This window comes from Pagrus pagrus, assembly GCF_965226575.1.
Source record: "Pagrus pagrus genome assembly, chromosome: 17".
Taxonomy (NCBI): Eukaryota; Metazoa; Chordata; class Actinopteri; order Spariformes; family Sparidae; genus Pagrus; species Pagrus pagrus.
Genome location: NC_140201.1, coordinates 5,748,723 through 5,776,267, shown reverse-complemented (window position 1 = coordinate 5,776,267; position 27,545 = coordinate 5,748,723). Strand labels below are relative to the sequence as shown.

The following is a 27,545-nucleotide window of genomic DNA, read 5'->3' as shown; positions in this document are numbered from 1 at the left end:
GATGTAGCTCGAATCTAATGAGAAAAAATGGACATGATGCACAGGCAAGGTCACCATTGATAACACAAACTAAACAATGCAACAAAAAAGAAAATAAACTAGGAGACACCACCCTCACTTTCACATCAGGTTGCAGACATTTGTCTTTCTCAAAGAGTTGATTGTAGCTGGAATAAAGCACCGGATATTCCTCTAGAGAAGTCAAACCTTCGCCCTAATGAGAGGTACAAGAACTCCTTATGTGTTTAAAGTGCAGTGAAATAACATGAGATGTCTACATGGCTCTGACATGTTGATGTGATTCATCTTGGTCTCTGTCAGAGTCTAATGGAGGACAAGATTACTTTACACCTTTTATCACATGCAGGTCAGGAGAAGAAGTACGAGGTGAAGAAGAGGAGGGTCCTCAGGGGGAAGTCGGTGCCTCACTACGCAGCGTTGGAGCCACAGGGGAAGGGGATGATGGTGGCCTCGGAGAAACCATTTGTCTTCACACATGTGGATGGTCTTCCTGTGGAGCAGCCTGACCCAGAGCCAATGGATGTGGAGAAGACAGGTGGGTCAAAGGTGCTGCTGAGAAATCAGCTGGAGAAATCTGCTAGAAAGTTATTACTGTGGTGAGAGATTTCACTGCTTTCGATCATTACTCCACCAGGTATTTTAAATTGTCCATAATAAGGTGAAAAGGAGTGTAATGCTAGACTGCTTTTCAAAACATGGTGCCTACCCACGATGCAATTTAGGCACTCAGTGACATCACTTGAGGCAGTTTATCAGATTATATGCAGCTTCCTCTGGAGTCACATAAGGCATTATGCTACTTTTTTCACATATGCAGTAGTACTCCCCATGACCTGTAAACACTTGGTGGAGTTACTCTTTTAAAACTCAAGCCTTTGTTTAGTGATTTAACACAGTCTTACTTGTGTCTGAGACTTTGAGAAAACACAAAAAGAGACTTTGACATGGTTTGGCATTGATCTTATTCATAGTGAGAAATTGCCATATTTATTTATTTATTTATTTATTATTTTTTTCTTGATAAGATCACAGTCTGAAACTTACCAGCCATTCAGTAAAACTGTTGAAACAAAGTGAAATTCAAACATCATCTGGGTTCTGAGCTCCTGTCCTGCCTCCCTCTGTGAAAGATATGACATCACCACACCACTCACTTCTTGGCATTTCTGTGATGAGACTTTTTCCGGTCAAGATTCATCTCGCATTTGCATCTGCTTGTTTTTAGTCAAGCAGCATTCACGTCCTCCACTCATTACCTTCAAGAGGCACGGACTGAATAGTTGGTTTGTAGTCATAGAAACGCCTGAGCAGGCAGCGGAAAATTCCCAATCAGACCGGGTCTCTGTCAGATCTGGTCATCTGTATCTGTGTGCATGGATATGTCTCCAGGCCACTTATTACTGCTCGTATGGATGTTGTGTGTGTGTGACACAATCATAGCATAATCTTTCTTCTCTGTGCAGCAGTGATGGATTAGAGCCTGTTTATGTTAGTCAGTGAAAGAGTGAGAGTTGGATTTTTGTGTGGGCCTGCAATTTTTAAATATTAATCATTAAATATTTATGTGGTGATTAATCAATGCACTTTGTTAAAAGATGTTAAAATTATAAATGCTGGTTGTCTTCAAATTGCTCATTGTCCAACAGTCAAAAACCCAAAGGTGTGAAAAGTAGCACATTCTCACATTTCAGAGACCGGAACAAAAAATATAATTGGTATACAACCTTGTGAAATGGCTGTTAAACAATTATCAAATTGGCAGATAAAATCAGATAAAGGTCGGACATTTTGGGAAAGGAACTTCTTTTCTTTCTTGCCTAGAGCTAGATGAGAAGGTTGATACAACTCTCATTATAACCCACAGTGCTGTGTCTGCGCTGGAGGAAGGTCTGGCTGCACCAATTCTGGTGCAGAGGACGAAATGCTCTGCTGTTGTTTGTAGTTCTTTAAACCATTCACAATCATCAAGCGCGGCACAAAGCCAAAGATGCAGCAACGGTGCATCTGCAAAACAGCTTTGGAGGGAACTAGTCTTCCATGAGCCCTGGCATTAAAGTATAAGTTCACCTAACAATGACAATTCATCGTTTTCTGCTCATCTTATCCTCTGCAAAAAAGTTTAAGAAAATGTGTAACTATTAGTTTAATTGACTGCATAATTCAGCATCAATCAAGATTTTATTCTGAGTTAGATACTTTTCCTATAATCATATCATCAGAGTGGTTTTCACACAGGACTTTCATAGATTCACAAAACATTCAGTGTCTGAACTGAACCAAACAATCCAACTGGTCTTTCCCAGTGAGCAAAGAGTGGTCTAGATCACGTCTTTTAGACATCATTTAAGGACATCCAGGACGTCTAAAAGACGTCCTCTGGGGAGCCAGAATGAAAGTTTTTTATAGGTCTTTTCTGATCTGGACATCCATTGACAGCCAGAATTAGTCGATAAATGATTTTGAGAAAAGACATCCAGTCAGGCCATAATCTAGACATCCACTGACATCCAGAATTAGTTGAGAATAGACGTTCATACTGGCTATGATCTGGACGTCCACTGACAGCCAGATTTAGTCGATAAACGATATATAAATGTCCATACAACGTCCAGAAAAGACGTATAAAAAACTTTCATTCTGGCTCCCCAGAGGAAGTCTTTTAGACGTCTTGGATGTCCATAACTGATGTCTAAAAGACGTGATCTAGACCACTCTTTGCTCACTGGGTTATTCCTTTTCCTGCTCTTACACTCAGTTGCACTCACAACCTCTAAACAAGCTGACAAACAGCCACCCTCTCTCTGAGAAAAAGCTCAGGTGACCCAGACAGGGAAAGATGTGTGCGTGTGTTGATGGTGCAGAAGCAGAATAATGGCAGCTTTTTAGCAGATCCTTTTATCAGCACTCTATCTTTCTCCTTTTGGAGTGGAGGAAGTGTATGAGTTGTCAAGAGAGTGGCCATCTTCAAACAAGATTGTAAGCGATGAGAGAGGAAAAGGGGGCAGGAGAGATGATGGTGCGCTGATGGAAAAGAGGTGCATATTCACGTATGTACTGAACTACAATATGAATATACTACATGGATTGAGAAACCATCCAAATGAATAGTTGGAAAAGTTACTAAAATATGATTTAGATCACCAAAGGACACCAAAAACCCTCCACTTACAGTATAAATAAATTCATGCCTTTTCTGTTTGCTGTGAATACAGTGTTTTGTCTTTATACAGTATGTGTCTGTGTGGCAGTTTGGCCATCAGAGAAGTTGGAGAGATGAGGAGAAGAAAGGGAAAAGTAATGGAGGATTTGGCAGCTTGACTTCTCTGCTTCTCATTAGTTTCTTTGTTGATTCAGTCATCAACAAAAGGTGATAATGAACATGTCTCAGTTCCTCACTTCTCTGCCAGATATGGAGCAGATCTGTTGGGTTGGAGCATCATAATTGGACCAATTTCAGTTCTCAGGCGTCGCCAGTAATCACAGACTGTTGTATATGACGGTTCTGGCACATAATTCTCTCTATAGGAGTGTTGTATAAGTGTGTCTGTGTATAAATCAGGTTATTCAGCTTGGGTTATTTTTTTCCCTCATAGTTACAACACCAGCATGCTTATTTTTCACTGGATTGGGTTGAACAATCCTGAACATCCAAGAGACTCTAAGAAACATGGCAAAATGTATGTATTTAAATTGTTGATTTTTTTTTTTCTTTCTCGAAAATACCAAGCTGTATTGGATTCTGTTTCCCGGTTGGTGAGATGAGTTGATTTTTTTTTCTTTCACGAAAATATCAAGCTGTATTGAATTCTGTTTCCCGGCTGGTGAGATGAGGTGCATCGCTGAGTGATGAGGTCACTGTATTCTGCTGCTTTTTCAATGCTTGGCAGCTACGTTACAAGAAGCAGGAGACCTTTCACCTGAGACAAGGAGAAACCTGTTTCCTGAAAGAAAATAATGTATGAATCTCCGTTCTGATCAGCAATGGATGAAAAGGACTTTGTTGATAAAAGAAGGATTTATTTTAGAAATATTTATCAGTGAACAACCTCTGAATCCTTCCTGAAAATGTGATTCAAGCGCAAGACTGGAAATTGTTTCTGATCAGATTTGTGATGAGATTGTTTGCTCCGTATGTGATTATATCCTTTTATCCAGCATCTGCGGACTGTTATACAGGAGTTAAAGAAGGACACAAGGCTTGCTGTTCATACATTTTCCATCAAGGCTTTTAACAAACATGGCCTCCTGACTTCACTTCATGCAGGATGTACATCTGTTCTCACCATCCCCAGCAACATTCAGAGACCAACTCTTTCTGTGACGACTTATTTTATGTTTCATTATAGTGCACCACCCACTCCAGGTGTTGTCAGTGACTACTAGGAAAAATTATTTGATTGCAGAGCGCTGAATGATAACAGGCCAGTGGAGGTGCTGAGTCAGAGGCAACAGACAGTTGGCTTCTTAACAATGTGGGAAACCGTGAGAGCGGATTTTGTCCTTGTTAAGAAGAAGCGGAAATGCGGCCGTCATCTATGTGAAAAAGGTCTACAAAGGAAGTAGTTGAGAGCCAATTCAGTTTTGTGCTTTAAACCACTGTAGTTAATACTTTTGCTGTCACGGTCACAAAAATCATACCTTCTCCCATGCTACATGTCCCTCTGCATTTCTGTTAGTTATCTGCATCTGGATCTGAATTGAAACACATATTATGTACATTGGTGATAGACAATCATGGGATATACCGTATGTACCAGCTGCAGGTCATGAGAAAAAGCCTTAATTACCATGGCAAGATTGAGAAACCCTTTTAAGAAATGATGAATCAGCTCCTGGCTTGGATCCACACCCAAAATAGCTAACGTGTTTCTTGGCCGATGGCCTAATGTTGCACTAAACTTAATTGAGATCTGTTAACAGAGTTTTAAGGTCTCATTCTCACTTGCCAATAAACAGTCGGGGAAAATGTTTTTTTGTACTTCTATGAAAGACTTAGAAAGAAAGACTGTCTACTGATTACTACCAGTAGCACAACAAAATTAACACAAAGTGAATATTAATGGATATTTTTGCTCAACACTGCAGATGAAAATGTCAAATGTTGCAGGAGAATTGATTTAATAGCTTCACTGTGAGCTCGGTTCGCAGGCCCCCCATTGCTGTATGATAATTCATTTTTTAAATAGTCTCCCGTCTGCATTGTCACTGAATATTCAACAGTAATTCCCTTCAATTTCAGCACCGCAATAGATGTTTTATGTATGACTCTGTAACAGCTGGCCCAGGATTGTCATTAACTTTAGCACCATACATTTCTCTCCTGTTTGAATTCAGATCCCATTTACTTTTGGCAGCAGACAGCGGAGGACATCACAGTGTGCGTGCGCATGCCTGAGGGTTTCATCAAAGAGGAGGTGCAGTTCAGGCTGACGGCAGACAAGATCAGTATTGGAGTCCAGGGGTTCGCCGCTTTACTGGAAGGCCAGCTGTACGCATCTGTTGACCCTGAGGCCAGCGCCTGGATCATCAAGAATGACAAAAGGTTTGTATCCTGGAAAGTGCAAAGATGCTTTCATATTTTACAGAACTGTAGTTGTACATCCACTTATATATATGCTAATTTGGTATTCACTGTAGAGGAGAATACCTAAAATCTATACAGCAATATCACCAAAAGGTTTAAAATTCTGAAATGAAATGAAGATTATTTTGACACTGTGCAAGGCACTGAGGTTGAATTTCTCCAGAAAAAAAGTAATCAGCTGCCTTAAAGGGGTTAATAGATTGAAGATTTCTTCTTTTTTTACACCACTGAATCACAAGGTGTGTGGCTAGGATATTGTATAACCTCTCTTTAAATTGCCACCTTGTGGCATGTCCCTGTGACCCTGGTCACAGTGTCCTTGTTGGGTCTCTTAAGAGAAATTTGCCCCTGGAAATAAGCGAGACCCAGAGCAATTCAAGAAACCTCTCACATTAAATCACCACCAGTGGAAAAGGTCACCTTGCCTATAGACTGGGACAAACTCCTGTAGCCAGGCTTGGGGAGTGAAGCCGTCAGTCAAACATCAGACAATTGCGAAAGGGAAGGCAGGGCGTCGCTCAGGCTGTTTTCAATAGAGAAGTACTGCTGGCCATGATTGCGGATATAAAGTAAAGGAAGAACCTTGAGAAACTTCTGAAACTGACGACATGCCCTCTGTTGAGGAGGCAGAGTCAGCCACTAACCCTTGTAACTCTGTTGTGAGTTGCAAGGTGCCACTCAACAAACAAGGGGTAGGGGTGATTGGAAATGAGATTGAGCCATCGTCTCCACTACCTATTATTGTCCTTTCACTCACTATAGCCAAGCTGCATCCCCTCCTTTTTAAACAAGAATACAAACAGTCATCATTTCCTGGATGAGAAGTCTGTCCCATGGGTCCCCAGGTGTCCCGAATTGCAGTTCACAGTTTGGCAGCCTTGTTGGCTCAAACCATTCTTCACTGAAAGGAATTGAGAGCAAAATATCTGACCTCCCTGGCAGGGGCCACTGGGCTCTGCAGTGACAAAGCATTTGTGGATGAGATTTATCCTAAGATTTTTGGGGCGTCTTCATTGACATACATCTTCTATGTCTCACGCAGGTCTGTGCATTGTTGAACTGCAACTAGAACACCTGATATAAATGGAAAAATGTTTTCCGGTTGTGAAAGGACCATTTCTTTTTCTAATTTTGAAATACTTCCTCTGTGATTCAGTGTTGCAAAATAATAAAGCACAAAAAGTTTTATAAAAAAATGCTTTTCATAAGCACCGGAGTTATTAATCCAGTCGTCAGTATGAGTTAAGTCACATCCTCTCTTGAATATCTTTCATCTGCGTCTCTATCAGCTCTCCATCTCTTCTTCAATACAAGTCCTCCAATGCTCCATTCAGTATAAAAACATGTTACATAGCCTGTTTGTGATTTTTCTTGTCTGCCTCGAGTTTGAAGGCTTGTGTGTGTGTGTGTGTGTGTGTGTGTGTGTGTGTGTGTGTGTGTGAGGGCAAGAGAACATGTCTGCGTCTGTCTGTGTCTTGTGTGCAGAGAGACAAATCTAAAGATAAAATTTTGTTTGGAAGAGGAACTGAGAGGTGGACATGAGTGTTAATCCTGCAAGGTCGATTGATATTTGTATTAAGCTTATTTCTGCTTATCTATCAACGATATTTCAATTTCCCTTCACATTTGGTGGGTGATGGTTTCATACTGTGACATTCTGCTGTATGCATCTACATGCCATTTTAAGCCGTGACTGTCCCAGAAAATCACGCCTCTATTCTGGGTGTTGATTGAGTTATCCCACAGATACACAGAGGACATTATGTTAGCCAAACAAAATATAAAAACGACAATTTCATGTTTCCATGAGGAGAATGAATGTGTTTTAGATTGAAATCTACCTGAGGAAAGCATGTATGTTTGTTTATGTCTGCATATGGGCGCATACTGCATCAGACTCCCATTGTTCGTATTGAGCATGTTTTTCCATACCACTGGGCTTTGCTCTTTGTAGGCAGACAGCTGAGCGCCATCCAGACCTGAATTAAGAAGCTGCCCGTTGAGTCTCTTTCATATCTTCTTATTGTTGTCCAAATATAGACCAGTTTTGTAGCACCCAACAGTACAAAAGGGACTCAGTGATACAGGCTTCTGAAGGCTCATGTTCACGTTCTAGGCTGCAACATGTCACGTTGAAGTGGAAAGCTACTGAATAAAAAGCCTCAAAAATCAGAAGAAATTAATGTTTTCCCCAGCTACAAATTTCTGTTAAAGATAAAATGGGACTGTGGCGCTGCAGAGATGGCCTATAAATCTTGTTCTCCAGGTGTAAGAAAGCATGTTTGTTTGGTACAGACCCCAACTAATGTCACATCAACAAGATTTTAATTGTTTTTTCAGAGAAAATGAAAATTGGGATGCAGAAATGATCATTCCCGCTTGTCCCGAATCATATTGCAATCACAGTATATTTCAAATTAATCGCATAATGAATTTTTTTGTACTGTATCCTGCATCCCTGACTGAAGCCCAAAGATTAAAGTCCCCCATGATTAAACTTCAAAATCATTAAAACCTGGTTTGGTTCTGTTGCCAGTTCCACGTTTGATCTGCTTACCAGTTGTCAGAAATACTTTGAAACTGAAAATGAGCATAATATGTCTCCTTTAAATCAATGTTTTGCTGCATTTGACAGTCAATGCCTTTACATGGCTTGACTGTATTAACAGTGTTTCTGGATTTCAACGTCTATAAAAAAGACTTTTGTGCCCAGCAGAGATAGTGTTAATGATCGGATTATGTAACAGCAAAAATAGTTGTTAGAGAGCAAGCAAGCAAACTACATTTATAGCAACAGAAGTTGGTGCCTTACAAGTGGATGAAAAGAGAAACAGGGAGACAGAGAGGACAAAATATAACACAAAGAATAAAGTACCATCAATAAAAAGTAAATTATTACAGTGGGATTATTTAAAAAATCTTTTTTAGGCTAAATGATACAGTAAACTTGCATAATCTTGAGTAATTATTACTTAGTTTCTGTTGTTATGATTCTTGAATTTGTCCAAAATTGCAGATACACTTACATTCTGCCTTTTCATCCTTCAACCCTACTCAGTGGACCGAAAATGTATTGGAGAGCACATGATACATTCAGCACCCGAAAACATGATAAATCACCAACACCACTGTATTTTAGTTTGCTCTCCTCTCTTAATGGAAAACTGCAACTGGTGCAGTATGACTGAATATACTCACAACCTCTCCTGACGTCCACGGGAAGATGTGAGATGAAAACGCTCTAGGCAAAAAGCACATATGCAGACATACGTACAACAAGGAGGAAAATGTTATTCTAATTTCATTCAAATGTATTCGTATTGAATAAATTGATTCCATTCCAAAACTGAGCGTCAACGCCATAATTTAGTGAAACAAAGAGAGTTGATGATTAGGCTCATGTGTCCGTGTATTGAATTCATTGTGCACCCTCCAGTGACACAGGAGCGAGTGTATAGATTTCCTCTTTAGAAAGACAGAGTAACATTGTGCAGTCTCCACAGCTGCAGCCTATTAATAGCACATAATCTAAAGTGTTTGTGCGGATATTTATTGTCAGTAATTAATGATCAATTGGTGAAATTAGCCATGTAGAATTGATCGCTGGTCACATTTATTTGATATCTAAGTGACAAAAAATTACAGAACTTCTCTTTGACTTCTTTTTCTCTCCGTTGTAAATTATTGCGCCTTATTTCTCAATGAATGTATTGTTTATTTAAAGGGAAATTCTGGTGTTATTAAACCTGGGCCCTATATTTATATGTTTTGGTGTGTAAATAAGTCACACTTACCAAAAGTTTGGGAATCAGTCCAGTAGATCGCCTCAGCTGGCAGCCGCAACACAGCTGTAATGGCTGCGACGTAATCCTTTGGTGCAACTCAGACCATCAAAGCTACATCCACTAAAAGTGCTTGTTTTTGATACTGACCAGCGGAGGTTGTTATTTTGAGTGTCTGAAAGCATTACGAAACCATCCCTACAGACGTAGACCTTTTTGTTGAAGAGTTAGATCCTTTTTGTAACCAGAAACACAAGTCTCATTCAAGGAGAAGTCTTGCCCTGAAATCTTGTGAGATGTGAGTTGTTGCAGGAAGAGAGAGTTTAGAGTCAACAGAAAGGAACTGCCAGTAAGAATTTATTTCCAAGGTCATGTTAAGATGAGGCTACAACCTCTATTCGCAGGAATTGCTTCTGTAATGTTGTAAGACACTTACAATAACAACCTCAGCCTGTCAGTGACAAAAAAATAGGATTTTTTTTGGATGTAATGGTCAGAGTCATCCCAAAGGATTACATTGCAGCCATTGCAACTGTGTAGCGGCTTCCAGCACTACTGGCACAATTTCAAGTAAGTAAAAAATGTTTACATCCAAAACATGTCAATACAAGGCCCAGAAATACTGTAATTCCCCTTTAACATTAAAAAAAGACTCCCTGATATTGGTAGATAATGATTTTGCAGTTATTTTGATGTATCACATTTTTAGTCTAAATGTCAGTTCAAAAACTTCTTGTATAGTGGACAGTATTTAGCTCTGCACAGATTAACATTTTTAGGCTTTTACCCCTCAGGTAAAGACATTTCTGCTTCTTTTGCTTTAGTTTTTTCGTCCGTCTCTTCTTTGATTTATTCTGCTGATCAACTTCAAACACTTCTCACCGAGGAACATAATTGGTGTCAGAACCAGATTGGCCACACTACCGTCAGCCTAAGCAACTCTTCAAGTTCTCCTCTGACCTTTCTCATCAGAACAGGATTTTTGGCCACTAGACTGCTCCTGATTGGATATTTACTGGTTGATTGCATCAAACTCATTCAGAAGTACACTGTGCGCTCTGTAGTTCATAAAAATCAGGCTCTCGGACACTTTCTGAAATTGTGGAACCTGAACTTTTGGCTTTTAGCTGTTTGAAGCAGCTTGGCGTGGCATTTAGGAAAACATGAAGTGAGCTTTTCTGACGCTGCATGTCTGTATACTGCACGCTATATTAGAGGCTATATTATGCTTTTGGGTTTGTTGGGGTTTTCCCTTTCCGTTAATGTGTATACAGCTTTACCTCGGTCATGGAGGTGGTGAATGCCCTGTCCACTTCCCTGTCTGCTGTTGCTTTACAAAGATGCTAAAGGTGCAAGCAAACATCCAATTTCTCTGTTGTTGGCTGTAGAATCAACACAAAAGTCTGCATCTACTTCCACCATCTGAGGGTGTCAAAACCCAGTGGATTAACTTGATTTTTGATGGAAATCTTATTGCTTAAATATAGTAGAAGACTCAACACTTTGAATGACACAGAGCTCATGTTTATTCGTATGTGTTTGAATGTGAATGTGAATATGAATGTGTCCTCAGCCTGGAGGTGACTCTGCAGAAGCGCAGTGAGGGACCGATGTGGCCGGAGCTGGTGATGGGTGACAGGAGAGGGGAGTACGTGATGAACGACGAGCAAGCTGCCCTCATCCACGAGAGACTGACGTACCTCACCTCTGAAGACCTGGTGGGCTCACTCTCTACATTATACTGATAATTTAAATGCTAAATGCTCCAAACAGTCTCTTTTATCTCTGCTTTCGTTAAAACATGCATGAAAATATCCCAAACTTGACAAAGTAACCCAGCTTTGTCCAAAGTTATAGTAGCAGTTTAGCAACATTTATACTGTTGGGACACAAATATTTTATAATGCTATATCCTGGAGAAAAATGATATTTTTAAGCCCCCACGCTGGCGATAGCCATTTTGGGTCGATACAAAGCAGATCAGCTGAAGATGTAAAAATGTAAAATTTGTCTGCAAGCAAGCACACAGTTATTAAAACATATTAAAACAACTATCCTGTAAACCCAACATTACCGTAAAACAGTCCTGCCAACTGACTTGAAATGGTTTACTACACCCGGACATATAAATGATGTCTTTCGATAAACAGCATGGAAAAGTTCCCGGCAGTTGTCACAGTATATATTGTCATAGTACCCGGCCCTATTGATAAATCCCTTCACTGTTAAATCAATCAGCAGTATGTGTTGGAAAATATTACTCCAACATAAAACTTTCATGAAGCACAGCTCTGGCTTTGTTTTCTCAGAGGGTTTTCTCATGACCTGCCGTACATTTCTTATTTAAGCCAACCCTTCTAGCTTTGAGCATCCCCCTCCCTCCTCTCAGGCCTCGTCTTTATCCTTTCCCTCTTCAGCTGCTCTGAGGCCTCCTCTTCCTGACGTCTTGTACACATCATCACACACAGGTCTTCAGAGTCACTCACAGTCTCATGTTTGACAGCATGTTTTGGCCAGTTCCTCTCTCCTCCAGCTTCATAAGTATCACCCGGGCCCTCTTGAGGCCCTCTGTGCAAATCAAGCCTTTTTAAATGTTAATAAATGCAAAACAAGTGTAACCCAAGCCTCTGTCATTTTTTGTCCAGAACGGAAACCCTGACAAGGACAAGCCCCCTTGTAATTCTCAGGAGCTGGAAGATTGTGATGGGTTCCCAGAAGACAGCTTCAGCCTCACACACTTTGATGGAGAATCGCTCAAGCCCACTCAGGTGGTGAGTAACACCTCTCTCCATCACTAGTAAACACACTGATTCTCCAATCTATCAAGCCCGAGACCTCATTTGTAACATTTCTGGTCATTTCCATCCTTCATTCCCCTCAAGTACACTGTTGGCTACCAGATGCTCACTGCCGGTATAAGAGCATGTTTTATTCCGCCTTGCCCCCAGTGAGCGAGCCTGCGCCGGCCTTGGCCCTTAGCAAGCCACTTGACCAGAGAGCTCCACAAAGGCCCAGTAGAGAAGGAACAGGCATACCCACTTCATTTCCATCACCCCTCCTCGTGTCTCGCATAGTAAGAAGCTGAACTATTGTAGCCGGATCTATTTTTATAGACACTCAGTCTGACAACATATTTGTCAGGGTACAACATGTCACTTAGCAGGAGTTTCGAGTGGTTAGAAAGGTTGAACTGTGATTAAAAAGCCACAGGTTCCCATCAACAACCAAAGTTTTTGACAAGGTCTGATGCATCAAAGTGGCGTCAGGTTTCCTTCTTTACTTAATTTTTCATGTTATTGTTTCCAGATTTCTCGGTTGTTGTGCAGGTCGCAGATGAGTCACATATTGGCTCTCTGCTTCTGTACAGAAAAAGAAGTGGACTTTCCTAATGTGTTTACAAAGATATGGTTTCCTTCTGTCTGATAAAAAAAAGCTCTGTATCAAAAGACTTATTATCAGCTTCTTGAAAAAGATATTTCCGACTATATTCTCAAAGACTCTAACAGTCTGCCTGTTTCAGGTGGAGTAAACGTAAATCTATTTATAAAGTGACGTGTACGCTTAGATAGTAATGGCATAAAAAGTCAAATTGAATACTCCGTGACGCAAATATTGATGAAGCAATTGTAACAACCTTTACTCTGTATTTTGGAAATATAAATGAATGCTCTTTTATTCGAAGCTCTATTCATTTGTGGACGTTAGTGTATGTCCATCAGTGATGCTCCTCTTTCACTTTCTCTGTGTCAGTCGCACAAAATAATCTCCGTGTTTACGATCAAGAATTCTCCATCACAAAAACTCTCCAAACAGTCAGAAATAAACCCTTTCATTATTTAATGAAAGGCTAATGATGCACATTGAATGTAAGGTGCAGTGTTTCTGCCCGGGCAGTGATGAAGGGCTTGATGTGAATACCCTTTAATGTTTCTCCCTCCATTTACTCTGCAAATAGTGCAGCCAGGCAAGCTGCTGCCCTTAAGTGAGGTGGATTGTAATCGTACCTGTACCATCAGCCTTTTGAAGGACATTTGGGTCTGTTTGTTCCACATGTGTGTGAACATGTGAGTGTATATACAAGTGTGTGCATGTGTGTGTAGACGTCTGTGTTTATCTGTATCTTATCCAGGAAGCCTTACCTTTCTATTCTTCCATTGCCACCCTCATTGTATCCGCCTTAATGCTTCAGTCGCTCGCCTGCCCACTAGGACATATGCTGACCTTTTGTATAAAAACCTTTCAGCTTAAAATTGTGGCGCCTTCTATTAATTTGGCACCTTTGTCGATGTGCTTCTCTTTGGTTCTGATCCCAGTTGAAAAGATGAAGAACGTTTTTTATGCTTGTTCCCCAGAGGGAGGCTGTGAGTCATATCCACTGACCATATCTGTAATACCTTTTACAAAGGGGCTGTATTTACTGCAGGCTTTGGCTATCGGGGCTTTCTTTTGAAAAGAAGATTTAGGAAATGTTAAAAACATTTAAAAAAAAAAAGATTCCTGATTATCACTAACATTACTGAAAATCAAGCAGGCATACATTTATAGTTATTGTATGTTGAAAAAGCAGGACATGCAGGTATAACTTGAAAGTGATGTGTGTTTTACGCCATGCAAATGTACATATTGTGCTGTTAGTCAGTCCACCACATTGTTATGGTTAATGTATATAGCACATTTCTAGTCTACCTACTACTCAACGCGCTTTACAACACTTGTCACATTCACGCTACGCTCAGCCATTTACACACACCATTGGAACAGCTATCACAAGCAATTTGGGGTTCAGTATCTTGCCCATGGACACTTTCACATGCAGCCGCGGGATCTGGGGATTGTACCACCAACCTAGCGATTACTGGACGACCTGCTCTACCTCCTGTCGCCAGCTTGGTTCCAACTGAAATTTTATATAGACATTCAAGGTCCTCAGAGAGTACCTAATGACTTTTCCTCTAGCAACGCCTGAGGTTAACATTTTTTTCCCCATGAAAATGGCCCAGAGGCTTTGGTAATCGTCAAACTTTTCCCGGCAGCTCCACTGACGTAGACAGGGGTGTGTCTTTGCCTCCATTTTTCTAAAATCAACAATCACCTGCTTGCTTTTGCTGATGTTGAGCAGTAGATTATTCTCTGTGCACCACCAAGATTGTTTATTACCTCTCGATATGAAGTCTCATCGTCGTTTATAATGTGGCCGAGGGTGGTGGTGTCGTCTACGTACTTCACAAAGTTCCCTCGATGTCTGGGAGTGCATTCATGAGTGTATAGTGTGAAAAGAAGGGGGCTTAGCGCACAACCCTGGGGTGCTCCGATGTTGAGCACTAACTTAGAGGAGGTGTAAGTGCCAATCTGAAATGCCTGGGGTCTGCTTGTGAGGAAGTCCAATATCCAGAGTGTGGTACTCAAGCTCAGAGTGTTAAGTTTTTCAATCAGCTTCCTGGGGGAGATTGTGAAGAGTGGTGGATACGGCGTCTTTTGTGAATCTGTTGGTTCTGAAAGCATACTGGTGAGGGTCCAAGCTGGCAGGGATGTTACACTTGAGCTGATGGAGAATCAGTTTCTCAAAGCACCTCAGCAGGATGTGGGCGAGAGCCACAAGGCGGCAGTTGTTAAAACTAGGGACAGCAGACTTTTTCGGTCCAGGGATGATGGTGGCTGTCTTGAAGCAGACAATGTTGGAATTACAACAAGATTTTTTGTTTTTGTTTTTGCAGTTTTTGTGAAACCCCATGTTTCACTGAATCATTCTGAGTGATAGTGAAAACATGGTGTGAAACGTGTCTCTTTCATAGTGTTGGCACGTCAACCAGGACAACTGTGACTCCACAAGCCAATCAACATCTTACAATATCAGAGCACAGACAGCGTCCACAAAAACTGAATGTACTGAGGTTTTTTTTGTGTAAAATACATAATTATACCAGCTGTAAAATAATCTGGTGTCTTCCCCTTTTATCCAAAGGAGAGGCACTAATTAAATCTGATATCCAAGAGATTGACACAAGATGTCAGCACGGCTGACTGTTGTTTGATTCAACAAGTGTCTTTACAGTCAAAAGACGGATGGATTATAAAGACAGAGTTCATGGTCTCGGGCAGGAAGAAATCTAAATCAACAGCGATTAGTCATCTGCCTGTAAAGGCGAGTGAGCGGCAGCAGGAAGAGCATGACGGAAGGGCTGACGATGATGACAGACAGTTGGCATTTCGGCTGTTATTACAGGCATCTGGCCTCTGTGCACAGATGCATTTGCTTTTGCTTTTGTAATGCCAACCTCTCACTTCCTGTCCTTCATCTTTAAAGTGTCTAAACCCTTTGATAAAAAGAAAGAGTATTCACTAATAAGGTTTTTCTTTTCAGACCAAGAGCAGATACCAGTAATTTATTCTGAGTACTTGCCCATATAGAGTCCATTTGCTGTACTTTATACTGAGTGCATCAATCATGTTAATCATAAAACAAGAAAACACAGTATGTAGTATCTACAAAGGGACTTATGTAGCAAGTGTACTGAATATTGATCCTGCAGGTTCATTCTTGAGCTTGGAAGCTTCAGAAACAACAAAGAAGTTGGACAGTGTGTTGCGTATTTGTAAAGCTGCTGTTGTTGAATGAAGCTTTAGGATAAATATTAAGTATATACCGTATCTACTTTACATGCTGTACAAGCTCTCTTTCTATAAATCATTGAGTATTTTATGATGTTAACTGGGACAACGGCATAATTGACAAAGTATTCACAGCCTTTAATAAAAATCCTCTGTTCCCCAAAGAGCTGAGCTTAACTTTCATGTATTTTATCGCTCTCTATATTGAATAGCGTATCTCAGTTTCACAGGTAACGGAGGAATTAGCAGGAGTTTCTGGACTCGGAGGTTAATCCGATGCTTTCTTCCGCTTCTGGCTGTGAAACGCATTTGCCTTATTCAGTAATGGCTTTGTAAGGAAGCGGAAGTGGAAGAAACATTTATTTTACTTTTATCTTGTAAGTTTGGCTCTAATGAAGTTTTTCATAGAGGTTTTGACACTTCTGATTAACCTGGTTTGTAAGATAAAACCTGAACAATCTACAGTACATATCCAACAGAAAAAAGCAGGCCAGAAGTTGTTGGAAAAGGTGTAAAAGCCTCATAATTGGATGTTTTCCTTTTTCAGACTGTGACCATTAACAGGCCACAGAATGTCAGAGGAAATAGATCGACTTTCAAAGACCCTGGCCAAGTGTAGGTGAAGAAGCTATATGAGTCATACAACAACAACACTTAGTCACTGACTTTGAGAAGGAAAGAAAATTAATCTTAAAAAGTATTTAGCACGTGTTTGAGGATCTAGTTTTGTTTTTGCTGGGTAATGTGATTCTCAATAAAGGTGGCAGAGAGTTGAGTCAGCTGCCAAAAATGATTAGTTTCCAGTTTCCAAATATCTTTATCAAACAGTCACCGTAATACCCGAGGAAATGTCAGCACCCACTCACTCCCAGCATCCATGAGTAAGAGCTAAGATTTTTATTATGTTTCAGGTGTCAGATGTTGACAGAGAAGTAACAAGATTTTCTAAAAGTATGAAATCTTACACCCAAGATTTTATCTTTTGTTTACAATCGGGACTGTGTTTGTCAAATCGGTGAGCCACATTTCTTTGTCAGTGCCTTCATCTTTCATTCACTGCACCAGAGGCAGAAGACTTATTTTGAATATTTAGATTTAAACTGTCAGTGGAGACTCCCAAAGTAAGGATCACAATTTAAGTGGAAATGTTTATATTGTACTTTCACTGAAAAAAGCCATCACAGCTGGCTAAAAATATTATTTTTAGAAGCTCAACCTTCAGTTCTATCTTCTCCGGAGAGTTTTCTATAACCTGTTAAGTTTATAACAAAAGCTTTTATTTTTGCTGCTTCAATGTATCACAGTATTTGTTGCAGGGACATGACTGCGTGCATGGAAACGTTTAAAATAACTGAAAGCAGTCTCTCTAATCATTAAAGCAGAGTGAATGCATGTTGTGAACTGGCCTGTGTAGGCGCATCTCGCTGTCTGAATAGTGTGTCCTTCAAATAGCAGGAAAAATACTTTCACTCTCACTTTCTGCTGTCAGTCCAAAACCCACGGAGGACTAGTTTATATTCAGATTTGAGAAGCTGGAATGATAAATCGATAATCAAATGATTACATTTGAGTTGATCGACTAGTCCACGAGGTCTGTGGATTCTCCAGAGTATCATGTATTTTACCAGTGCTCTGACGTGCACAAATGAAACACAATTCACTTCAGTTTTATCCGTGTGGTAGCAGAGGACCTGGTGCACTTATAAGCTTTCACAAAACAACACCATGAATAGGCCCTCAATAAACAAGAGAGGTCACACCGCAGACAGCTCATTTACAGTAGACACGTAACACCAGGAAGGTCTCTCTCTCTGTTTCTCTGCAGAGAAGGTGGGATTGTCAGAGGACGAAAGGGAAAGAACGAGGGGAGAATATCCACCTGTTAACTGATCATGGATGGCGCCGTTCTGTCAGATGGATGAAAAAATGCTAAAACGGGTCATCAAATTTACTTTGGTGGCTGTTAATATACCCGGGTGGCCCGCCCAAGTAAGGTCTATGTGTGCGAAACACTGAATGTGGCGATATCTGATCTTGACACCATCGTGTTCAGAAAACACCACCTTGTTTTATTGTTTAGTTTTATCTTTGTCATTTGGGTGAAGTGACCCTGTGAGGTCTCCTACATCAGAAACTAATCCTGAAAAGTGAATGAAAGTTCGGCCTTTAGGGTGATGGGAAATAGAAAATAATACCCAATACACAATACTCAATTTTGCAGCTGTGTGCCGTGGAAAGTTGACTGTTCATACATCACTTGAACATTAGCTGATTTCACTGATGGATTAGTTTTTTCTCAGTGCACAGAGGGCAAGCTAATCATCGAAATCACTGCATTGCAGTAGGTTTTGAGTTCAGTGAAACCTCGTCACACTCTGCAGTCCATGACCAATACAAATCCTCTGATTCAAGTAAATAGATTTTGCGTACTTACTCTTTTTACATGTTTTTTGTTATGTGCTTTTATTACTCACAAATCATGACCCTTCACTGTCGTCCTTGTCAGTCAACCCTTACACACTCGACTGAAGCATGAGCGAACTACAGCCACAAAACAACACAAGTGGCAAGAAAATGAATTTTAGAGTGGAGGAGTGATGGCTTGCTAAAAGTCTTGTCATTATGTGCAACCATCAACCACCAACATATGTGCTGGTTTATGCTGGATTTTCAATGCCTGTCAAGTGTGTATTGAGATGGGGAGGACAGCTCTGCCTGACAGCCTCCGAGACGTGTTGGCAGTTGGATTCGTAGGATGTGTGTTGACACCGAGTGAAGGATCAGTGTGAACAGTCGGATGTCGAGGGCCGATTATGTCACAGCAGCAGTCATTTTCTGTCCAAAACAAAATGGGGTCAGATGAGAAGAGTACAAAAACACACATGCAATTACGTCAAGCACTTTCATCAGAGTGAGGTGAATGTGGGACGAATGCATTGATTTTATGGCTGTTATCACATACTATGAAGTATAGCTCTTTACCTGTGATGGCCATACTGATTTTCAAGATGAAGATCTGCCACTAACAGTAATATTAAGCTCTCTGTTTATTGATTTTGGTAACCACGTGGGAAGAAACCGCAGAGAAACCTGCAGGAATTTTCAAACCATTAAAACAGAAACATTGGAACAACCTTCCTTTTATCCACGTGACAAAAATACGAGATAAATAGAAACTGAAATGTGTTTAAAAATGAACACATTGCTGCTGCTTTTAACAGCCCCCCTCCTCTGTTTTTTCTCGCATGATTGCACTTAAATGTTGTTTTTATGTTTTGATTTTAATGTTCTTTTATACGAGCCTGTCAAAGCAGAATTTCTGTCACTCATGACAGACAATAAAGTCTAAAAAAAAAAAAAAAAAAAAATAAAATTTACAAAACTTATCAAAGAAAAATAGGTAGGAAGAAGGAAGGAAGGAAGGAAGGTTTAAGAAAGAAAGAAAGAAATAGGGGAAGAAAGCAGGAAGGAAGGAAGAAAGGTGTTGCAGGTTAGAAGGAGGGAAAGTTATAAAGAAAAAGAAAGGAAGGAAGTGTGGAAAGAAGTAAGGACCAAAAGTAAAGTAGAAAAGAACAAGGGAACATAAGAAGGAAAGAAAGAAAGAAGTAATGAATGAAGGTAGTCAGGAAAGAGGGAAAGAAAGGAAGGCAGGAAGAACTGAAGGATGAAATTCTATCAAAAATAGAGCTTGGTGTTCGTCCGAACTGACACAATAAATCAGAAAAACAATCTTTCCTGTCAGTCATGCCATGTCCTTGAAAAACTTTCATTAATTTGCATTTTGGATAAAGTCCTTGTGAGGGTAAATCTGTCTTGGTTTTATGAATTTTAAGTCTTGGCTCGACGATGTCCTCCTCTGATCGACATGTTGCTTGGTCCACTGGTTTTGAGGTCTGTTGTTTGGTACTTTATTTGTGCAATCGCAGATGAATCAGCCTGATAAACCCTGGCTAAGAGTCAAGAATAATGGCAGCAGTACTGCAATTCAAGGTTTGCATTATACCTGCTTCATACAGTTGAGCAGTTGCAAAAGAAAGTCACAGGATTTATCCTCAAGGTAGTTAAACTGTCCATCACTGTCCCCCAACCTGCTCCGGGGTCACAGAGGAATAAGCCGACAGAATACTTGTTAATTATACGGTAAAATGTGACGGCTGACAGACTTAAGAAATGAACCAACTCTAATTCACACCTACACCTTTTCCTCCAGGTGAATCTGGGCAGCCATCAGTACCTGTTCACGGTTGACGTGAACCCGTCCGATATGCCGTGTCTCTGTCTCAGACATGACGTGGACGCTCTGGTGTGGCAGCCTCGTCCCGACCAACCCAGTAACATGTGGGAGCACATCGCCACATTCAACGCCCTGGGTAAGATCTTCATCAAAAACGCCTTTTCTGAGTCTTCCAGTTAGCTATAAGAATCTGTGTTAGTATCTCCCATAAACCCTACAGAAATGTTAGGCAGTGTGTGTGACTCATCAAGTGTTAGCATGAAGAAGCCAGGACATCACAGAGCACCACAGTTGCTTTGCGTCATTGTACTGTATCTACATCAAATAACGCTGTGATTAAGCTGTGAGTCATATTATGTCACTCAAGTCTCTAGTTTATTAACATTGACCATAACACACTGTATGTGTCCTGAGATCTAACACGTTGAATGCATGAAGTACCTCAGTTTTCAGTCATCTTCAGGAGTCTAACTTGAGATACCGTCTGATTTTATTTGAAATTTAAGGGTAGACCTGCTCTTACGGCTATCTGGGATTAAATAAGGATTAAATTCGATTTAACCTTTGCACTGGTAGACTGATGAAGAAGTGAAAAGTTCAGTGTTTCTCACTTTCTTCTACCGCATCCTCCACACTGACACTCAGCTGATCTGCTGTTATCCGCAGAAACAGAACAAAAGCATTCTTCTGCAGCCTTTTCTATTGCTAATCAGCACCTTTGCCTTCAGCACACAGCGAATAAAGCTAGGACCATGAAAAAAATGTGTACTTTGTTTAACGGTGTGTGACATTCTCTGAGATTTTCATTTCCTTGGTGTAAGTTGCCACAAAAGACTCTGAAGCATGAGTCACGCAGGTAAACACTTGGCTGACCTTGACAACATTTCCTGTTGTTGACAGAAATGTGCGTTGCATCACCTTTATGCTCTTGTTGAACATCCTTGTCACACGTCATGAGTAAACTCACAATGACGTCACCCATTGGTTTGTGGACTATCGTTTGAAAAGCCTCGAGTTTGGCGTCACAGCCGTCGCCATCACAGGGTGGATAAGTCCCAGTGAGGAAGGGAACGTTAGTGTCTGCGTCATTGTTTCCAAAAAATCCAAAATGAACTAATTTAACTAATTAAGAAATGTGCAACTTTGGCCTTAATAATAATCTGAATCTGCAAAGTAACTAGTAACTAAATTTATTAAATAAACGTAGTGGAGAAGAACTATAAAGTAGTAGAAAAAGGAAATACTCAAGTAAAGTACCTCAAAATTGTACTGTAGAACAGTACTTCAGTAAATTGTGTTCTAGTTTCTGAAAGTCAGTTTTCAGTGACCTAAAATGCTGTTTGGGACATGAAACATGACTCTATGGTGCCCCTAGTGGCCACAGGGCTCCTTTAAGATACAGTATGCGGGAGCGGTTTGAAGGTGTAACCAGCGTTCTCAGCAGAAGCCTGTCTTAATTTCCATTTTTGATGAATCATGGCGAGTCGGGTTGAATTATTCATTCTCGCAGCAATTAACTTTGTTTACATCCGCTGTCATGCTGCTGCCGTGCCTCCAGCGCTGCAGCGGATAGATGACAGAACATTTTTAGATGGCTGCAATAAAACTGCAGTTAATGACAAGAGAGAGTTTATTGACACTGCTTGTGGCCAACGACAAAAATAAATGTATGAAGATTGTATGAAAACAGGACCATCAACAGGTCTCTGTCCTCCGCTCTGCCAATAAATCATTTAAAGAGGCCTGATTATAAAAACGTTGGGCGACAACTGGATTATACTGTGCCTCTTAGCTCAGTGAGTGACTGATGTGTTCAGACTGTTGTTTTAATTTAGCTCCAAATTGCAAATCAAATACTCAGACCATCAGCTAGTGTACACATTTTACGAGTCTCTAGCAATCAGTCTTCATTTAGTTTATCTCCTCATCTATCTCTCCTCAACGACGGCATCTGGAACAAGTTTTATTTCAATTTTCCACTTTGACGGGTGCGACATCATCATTTGTCTTCTTCTTTTTTATTTTTTTTCTCTCTCTTTATCAATCTTCGCAACTCTGTCTGGAATACATTATCCAATTTGAGAGTGCAGATGGATCCCTGGTGATATTTTCAGAAATGATCCAAGTGAGTTCAGATGAGGCCCAGAAGAAAATGCGATGAAAACATCCAATTGAAGCTTGTTAAGGTGCGATAGAAAAGACTGTTGTTATTATTCTCTTTGCACAGGTGTGAGGGTCTATTAAGCCAGCGTTTAATGGACCGTTCAAAGTTTGCTCATTCTGAAATTGAAAATATAAGTTCTGCACTGTTGAAACAAGCATTAGGTTTATGTGTACAGTATATAAAGTTGAGATGAGATGATTTCAGTAACGTTTTTTTGGTATTGATTGTGCTGGTCGAGCCTCTCCAACATTATTCTGTAAAATAATCGTATTAGTCTTAATGACAAAGTGAATCAGCGGTGGAGAAAATATCCCATCTACTGTTATTGAAACACGCTGGTGTCAGATGGGAAATCTCATCAAGCAGGAAGTGGTTAATCAGGTTATAAGAGTGGAGGCTAATGTGTTTTTCAGCAGCGATGGAGGCCAAACAAAAGCTCAGTTCACCACCGTCGGCTCTTTGTCCTCTCCTGTCGTCATCGTATGAAGTGACCTTCTGCTTTAGAAAACTTGAGCGGGTTGTGTGCGCTTTAAGATATTTTAAAATACTTTTCTGCTACTTTGAACAGAACAAAAGACTGAAAGAACGACAGTACGTCAGTGCTGCGGGTTTATTATTGTTTGATTAAACAGAACCTGTAAACGACCAATTCAAATTACCCGTGTGTACCCTTTCAGTCAAATACTCAAAGATATTTAATTTACACTGAATTAAAATGGAAAAAATCTACAAATCCACTCATTTAGGAACCGGAACCAGCAATTATTCAACATTTTATCTTTGTAAACGACTTGAAAACTTTAATATTAACAATTCATTTCAAGGTTCGATTTGTTTTGTTGTGGTCCTAAAAGAAGAAAAAATAAATCATTAAAAGTTCCATTTAGTTGAAGTCCCCAGTGTTGTTTGACCAGAACCAACACTGTTTGAGCCATTTTTTTCCCAGAAGCAAACTCAAGAGGTCATTTTTCAGAACTACTGGATTGAACTGGACTTCTTGCTTGAAGCACTCACATTATTACCATTAAGGCTCCACTGAGAAAGGCCCTGATACCCCGACTGCTGTAGGGACACTGTGTTCCTGCAAACGTGTGCTGTTGTGTGACTGATCCTCTCTGATGTTACCTTTTTGTTTCCGCAGGCTACGTCCAGGCCTCCAAACGGGACAAAAAGTTTGCGACCTGCGCTCCAAACTTCTCCTACGCTTCCCTGTGCGAGTGTCTCCGCCGCTCATTCATCTACCGCCAACCGTCGCCGGTGGAAACCGTCCTTTTCAACAGGAAGCAGGGCCGTCAGATTGGGCAGGTTGCCAAGCAACAGGTGGCCAGCCTGGACTCAGATAAACCAATCCTGGGCTTCCGAGCAACCAATGAGAGACTGTACATCCTGACCTCCAGCCACCTCTTTGTTCTAAAGGTCAATAATAATTAGATTTGGGACTCTGTTAGCTTTAGATTTTGATCTCTGTCCCCCGTCAGAGCGCGATCATTCCAAACCGAAGATGTGTCGTCTGCTACGACCGGAAAAGAAACCTCCTCATGTCTGTGCTGAGTTATGTTTGTGAAGTTCTCCTCATGTTTCATCCCTCGCAAGTCCTCAGTGTTGCTAAATGTCTACAAGGTCGAAAAATAAGGAGCCATGTTTTGAAAGACAAACTCTAATAAAAGTGTTTGATGATGCTGAAGTATACATTTCATGTACAAATACGATTATATGCAGTCCTCCTAATGAACGACTGGCTGATTGAAGGCTGACGGGTGGTTGTAGTGTTTTGTTACATGGTCAGCGGGGAGGAGGACACTGAGGAAATCCCTCTCCTTGGCTCATCTTACAATCATTACTGTGAAAGTATGAAAGAAGCGAACATTAATTTCCATAAATTTCCATAAACATGTTTCACACATCTCACTGGCTCCTGTCGCATTAGCCTCAATCTTGGACGGATCAGATGGACTTGAAGTCTAAAATCTCGAGAGGCCTAAAAATTCAATCTCGTCTCTTCAAAATTTTTTTTTTTCTGACGGTTGAAGTGGAAATGCTGCACTTCTATATTATTCTTATATTTCTTTGCAGCCCTGTCTCGAAACCGAATTACGTTTTCTATTAAAGAGAAAAGGTTGTTAATTAACGTATCTGTCAAGTCACAAACATGTTGTACTGAGCATATCAGTGAAATGTTAACTGACAACTTATTTCATTTAATTTGTTTGAAAAATAGGCAATCTTGCAATACACTACAGTGACTACAGCATTATTCAACCTTTTTCTGATTATGTTTAGGCTCTGGCAGCACTTGGTAAAGGTAAAGGTCACAAGAACAAGGTCTCCTGTACAGAAAAAGTCAGCAGTGACTTGCGGCAAGAGATTTTGTTTATATTAACATTTAACCCAAATCACAGTCTTTCCCTAACTTTAGTCAGAAGGATGTTGGTACCCAAACCCAACCAGAGAATGGTGTCCCTTCACTGAAGGGAAGAAACAGTCTCTGAACATAATCCAGGCAGCGATGGACTTTATTTCACAAAAACTTTGTACTGTAGTAGTTTGCAAGAGACAAATAATTTTTTTACCTGTTTGTTGTGCCATGAGCTCCACGTATGATGTTTGTCATCTCGCTCGAAATACGTCACCAACACCAACATGGCAGCTTTACATATCAATAACGAGACTGCTGGCTGTGTACTCTTTATAATTACGTATTTTCACAGCCTTATATTTCATTAGTTTTATGACAAACTGACTGTCTCAAGTTGAAAAAATATCTTTTAAATGAACAAAAATCATGTGTGAGTCACGCGAGATCAAAAAAATGATTTTTCTCTCATTAGCTACGATACAAAGTTTTTCTGAAATAAGTAGCATGGTGGTCCACCGGTAAGGCGTGACGTCGCCTCTCTATTGTAAGTTGTTCAGCACAATGCAATTATGAAAACTATGAAATTTTTGTAATATACCAAGGTAATCTTCTAGAGATTGAGTTGTTTTTTCTGAGCAATTAAACCAGAAACCTGGGACATACAGTATAATGGAGGAAAGTTCTGGTTTTAACATTTCTTCCAGCATCAAACGCTGCAGTTTGCTGTCAATTCCTATTTTTCACATCCTCATACCGAAGCAGAAAACCTGCCAGTAAGCCACCATTTCTGCCTCACTTGTTCAGCGGTGACATTTCCTCTCCCTATTTTCAGAATCCCCAAAGAAGCCCACTCATCCAGTTGACCAACGAAATATAAAAAAGACCCGAGAGGGACTCTAATGGACTTTTTGTGTAAAAAGAAAAATATAGTCCACTTCTTCTTTTTTTATATTTCTTTGATTGTATCACGAGAAAAACGAGACACAGGCAGGGGAGACACAGGGATGAAGGTTATCGCAGGATAGGATCAGAAAAGGCGAGAGGCTCAGACACAACATCACCTCTGACTCCTGCAGGAAATAGATTCCTATCTGTGTCTCTTCATGTTCGACTGAAGGCAACAGTAAACAGAAGTCTTTCAGCTTTTTGTTTGCTGTCTGGAGTAAAACTTGCAAAATACTCAGGAATTAAAGGAGAACCGCTGAAACCAATGTATTGATCTAGCTTGAAATTGCCAGTGTTTGTGTGAACTGGAACAACCAAAGGAGCCGTGCCTCAGCGAGTCAAAGGCAGTTTGGTTTTTACAATTCAATAGTCTTACTAAAGAAAGGCAATTTTGTGGAGACTATCAGCAATTTGTGTCCTCGGCTCCCCCGAGTCGTCGCTGCCTCTGAGGCGATTTGTTTTCCTCTGCTAAGCCTCACTGCAGACCATGGGTAATCACCCTTTTCTCTTCACTCTGTCATTGTTTTGCTCAGGAAAATCCTGTTTCACTCTCAGTTTTATTTAATTATTGGTGTGCAATTGAATTACACTGCACCACTTGTTTTTATTAGCGGTAGCGGCGTCCATGGATTACTTGAAGGCGGCCTGTCAGAGCAGATCATGTCTCCGAGGACCTTCTCTGACTTTACTTGGACCCAAAGAAAAAAAAAACATGCTGTCAAGCCGCCTGACCACAGAGAGTTGGATAATGAATGACAGTTACTACTCACCGGCTGCATTTCCCAAACCCCCTTATTGCTGCGTTCAGGTAAACACCACATCTTTAAAAGTCTGCTTTTTGAGGACTTCATTAAAAGAGCTGTGTTGGAGATTGACTGCTTTTTTAAAAATCTAATCAATCCCCCGAAACTCGATCTGGCAGTAAATTAAAATCAAGTTTGGTGAGAGAACAGCGATCTGCAGGTGGCTCATATTTCTTCACCACAGTTTGTAAAGATAAAAGATATACTGGTCGTACTTTTACTAACGCATGAACCATAATCAGATAAGGGGGGCGATGAGGTTCATGCAGTGCAGATGATGGCAACTAATTGAGTCATATTACACTTTAGTATAATTAACATGCAGGTTTAAACGCACAGTATGTAATTTCTGTCGCTAGGGGTCTTTCCATCAAAACAATGACAAAATACGTAGTTTGATGACATCGTGAAGTAGGGTGGGATCATGGGAGTTGTTGTTTTCTTTGTTTAATAGCTGTCGTTGCCAATTAAAAACTCTCTTACACGATTTAAGCAGCAATTTTCACGGACAGGGTGAATTTATTAAAGTTTCCTCACATTATGTTCACAGACTTCGTTCTTTACTCTCTGATGTATTGTCTAGTGTGTCCCGTGTTTCCCTGGAAGTTATAGCAGTTACAGGGGGTAATATGACCTTCAATATGCAGTTACAGGGGGTAATATGACACCATTAACAGGAGACCAAATGAAATCTTCTGTGAGACCTCCAACAGAAAGGCTGGATGTAGAGGGGAAACCTGGATGATTTAAAAATAACGTCTAAAGAAAGCTGAATAACCAAATGTGATCAAAACTGTGATACGTCTTAAATTCACCATCAATCTATCAGTATATACTTATCACTGTGTCACAGGGAGGCATGAGTGGCCTTTAAAAAACAATCAGTTTGTGATTAAAGCTCAGCTCCTCCTGATGAGACGCCTCCTCTCTGCAGGTGTAATTAGCACCTTTTAAGTGATTAAAGTAAACTAGCTCTGCAGCAGGGGAATCATGGAAGTATATCGTTGTTGAGTTGATTGCACATTCTTCGGTAATGAATAGATCTCC

At 40.4% G+C, this 27,545-nt stretch overlaps 1 protein-coding gene across 1 annotated transcript in view; it reads left to right on the top strand.

Moving 5' to 3' along the window:
* The window catches only part of nudcd1 (NudC domain containing 1), a 43,033-nt gene extending 18,960 nt beyond the window's left edge, over positions 1-24,073 (top strand). The window contains exons 5-10 of the mRNA XM_084379066.1: positions 368-556; positions 5,356-5,563; positions 10,961-11,105; positions 12,033-12,158; positions 20,207-20,366; positions 23,536-24,073. Of these exons, the coding sequence (XP_084235192.1) occupies positions 368-556; positions 5,356-5,563; positions 10,961-11,105; positions 12,033-12,158; positions 20,207-20,366; positions 23,536-23,825 (1,118 nt within the window). The 3' untranslated portion in view covers positions 23,826-24,073. The remainder of the gene's footprint in view (positions 1-367; positions 557-5,355; positions 5,564-10,960; positions 11,106-12,032; positions 12,159-20,206; positions 20,367-23,535) is intronic.
* Positions 24,074-27,545: the final 3,472 nt, after the last annotated feature.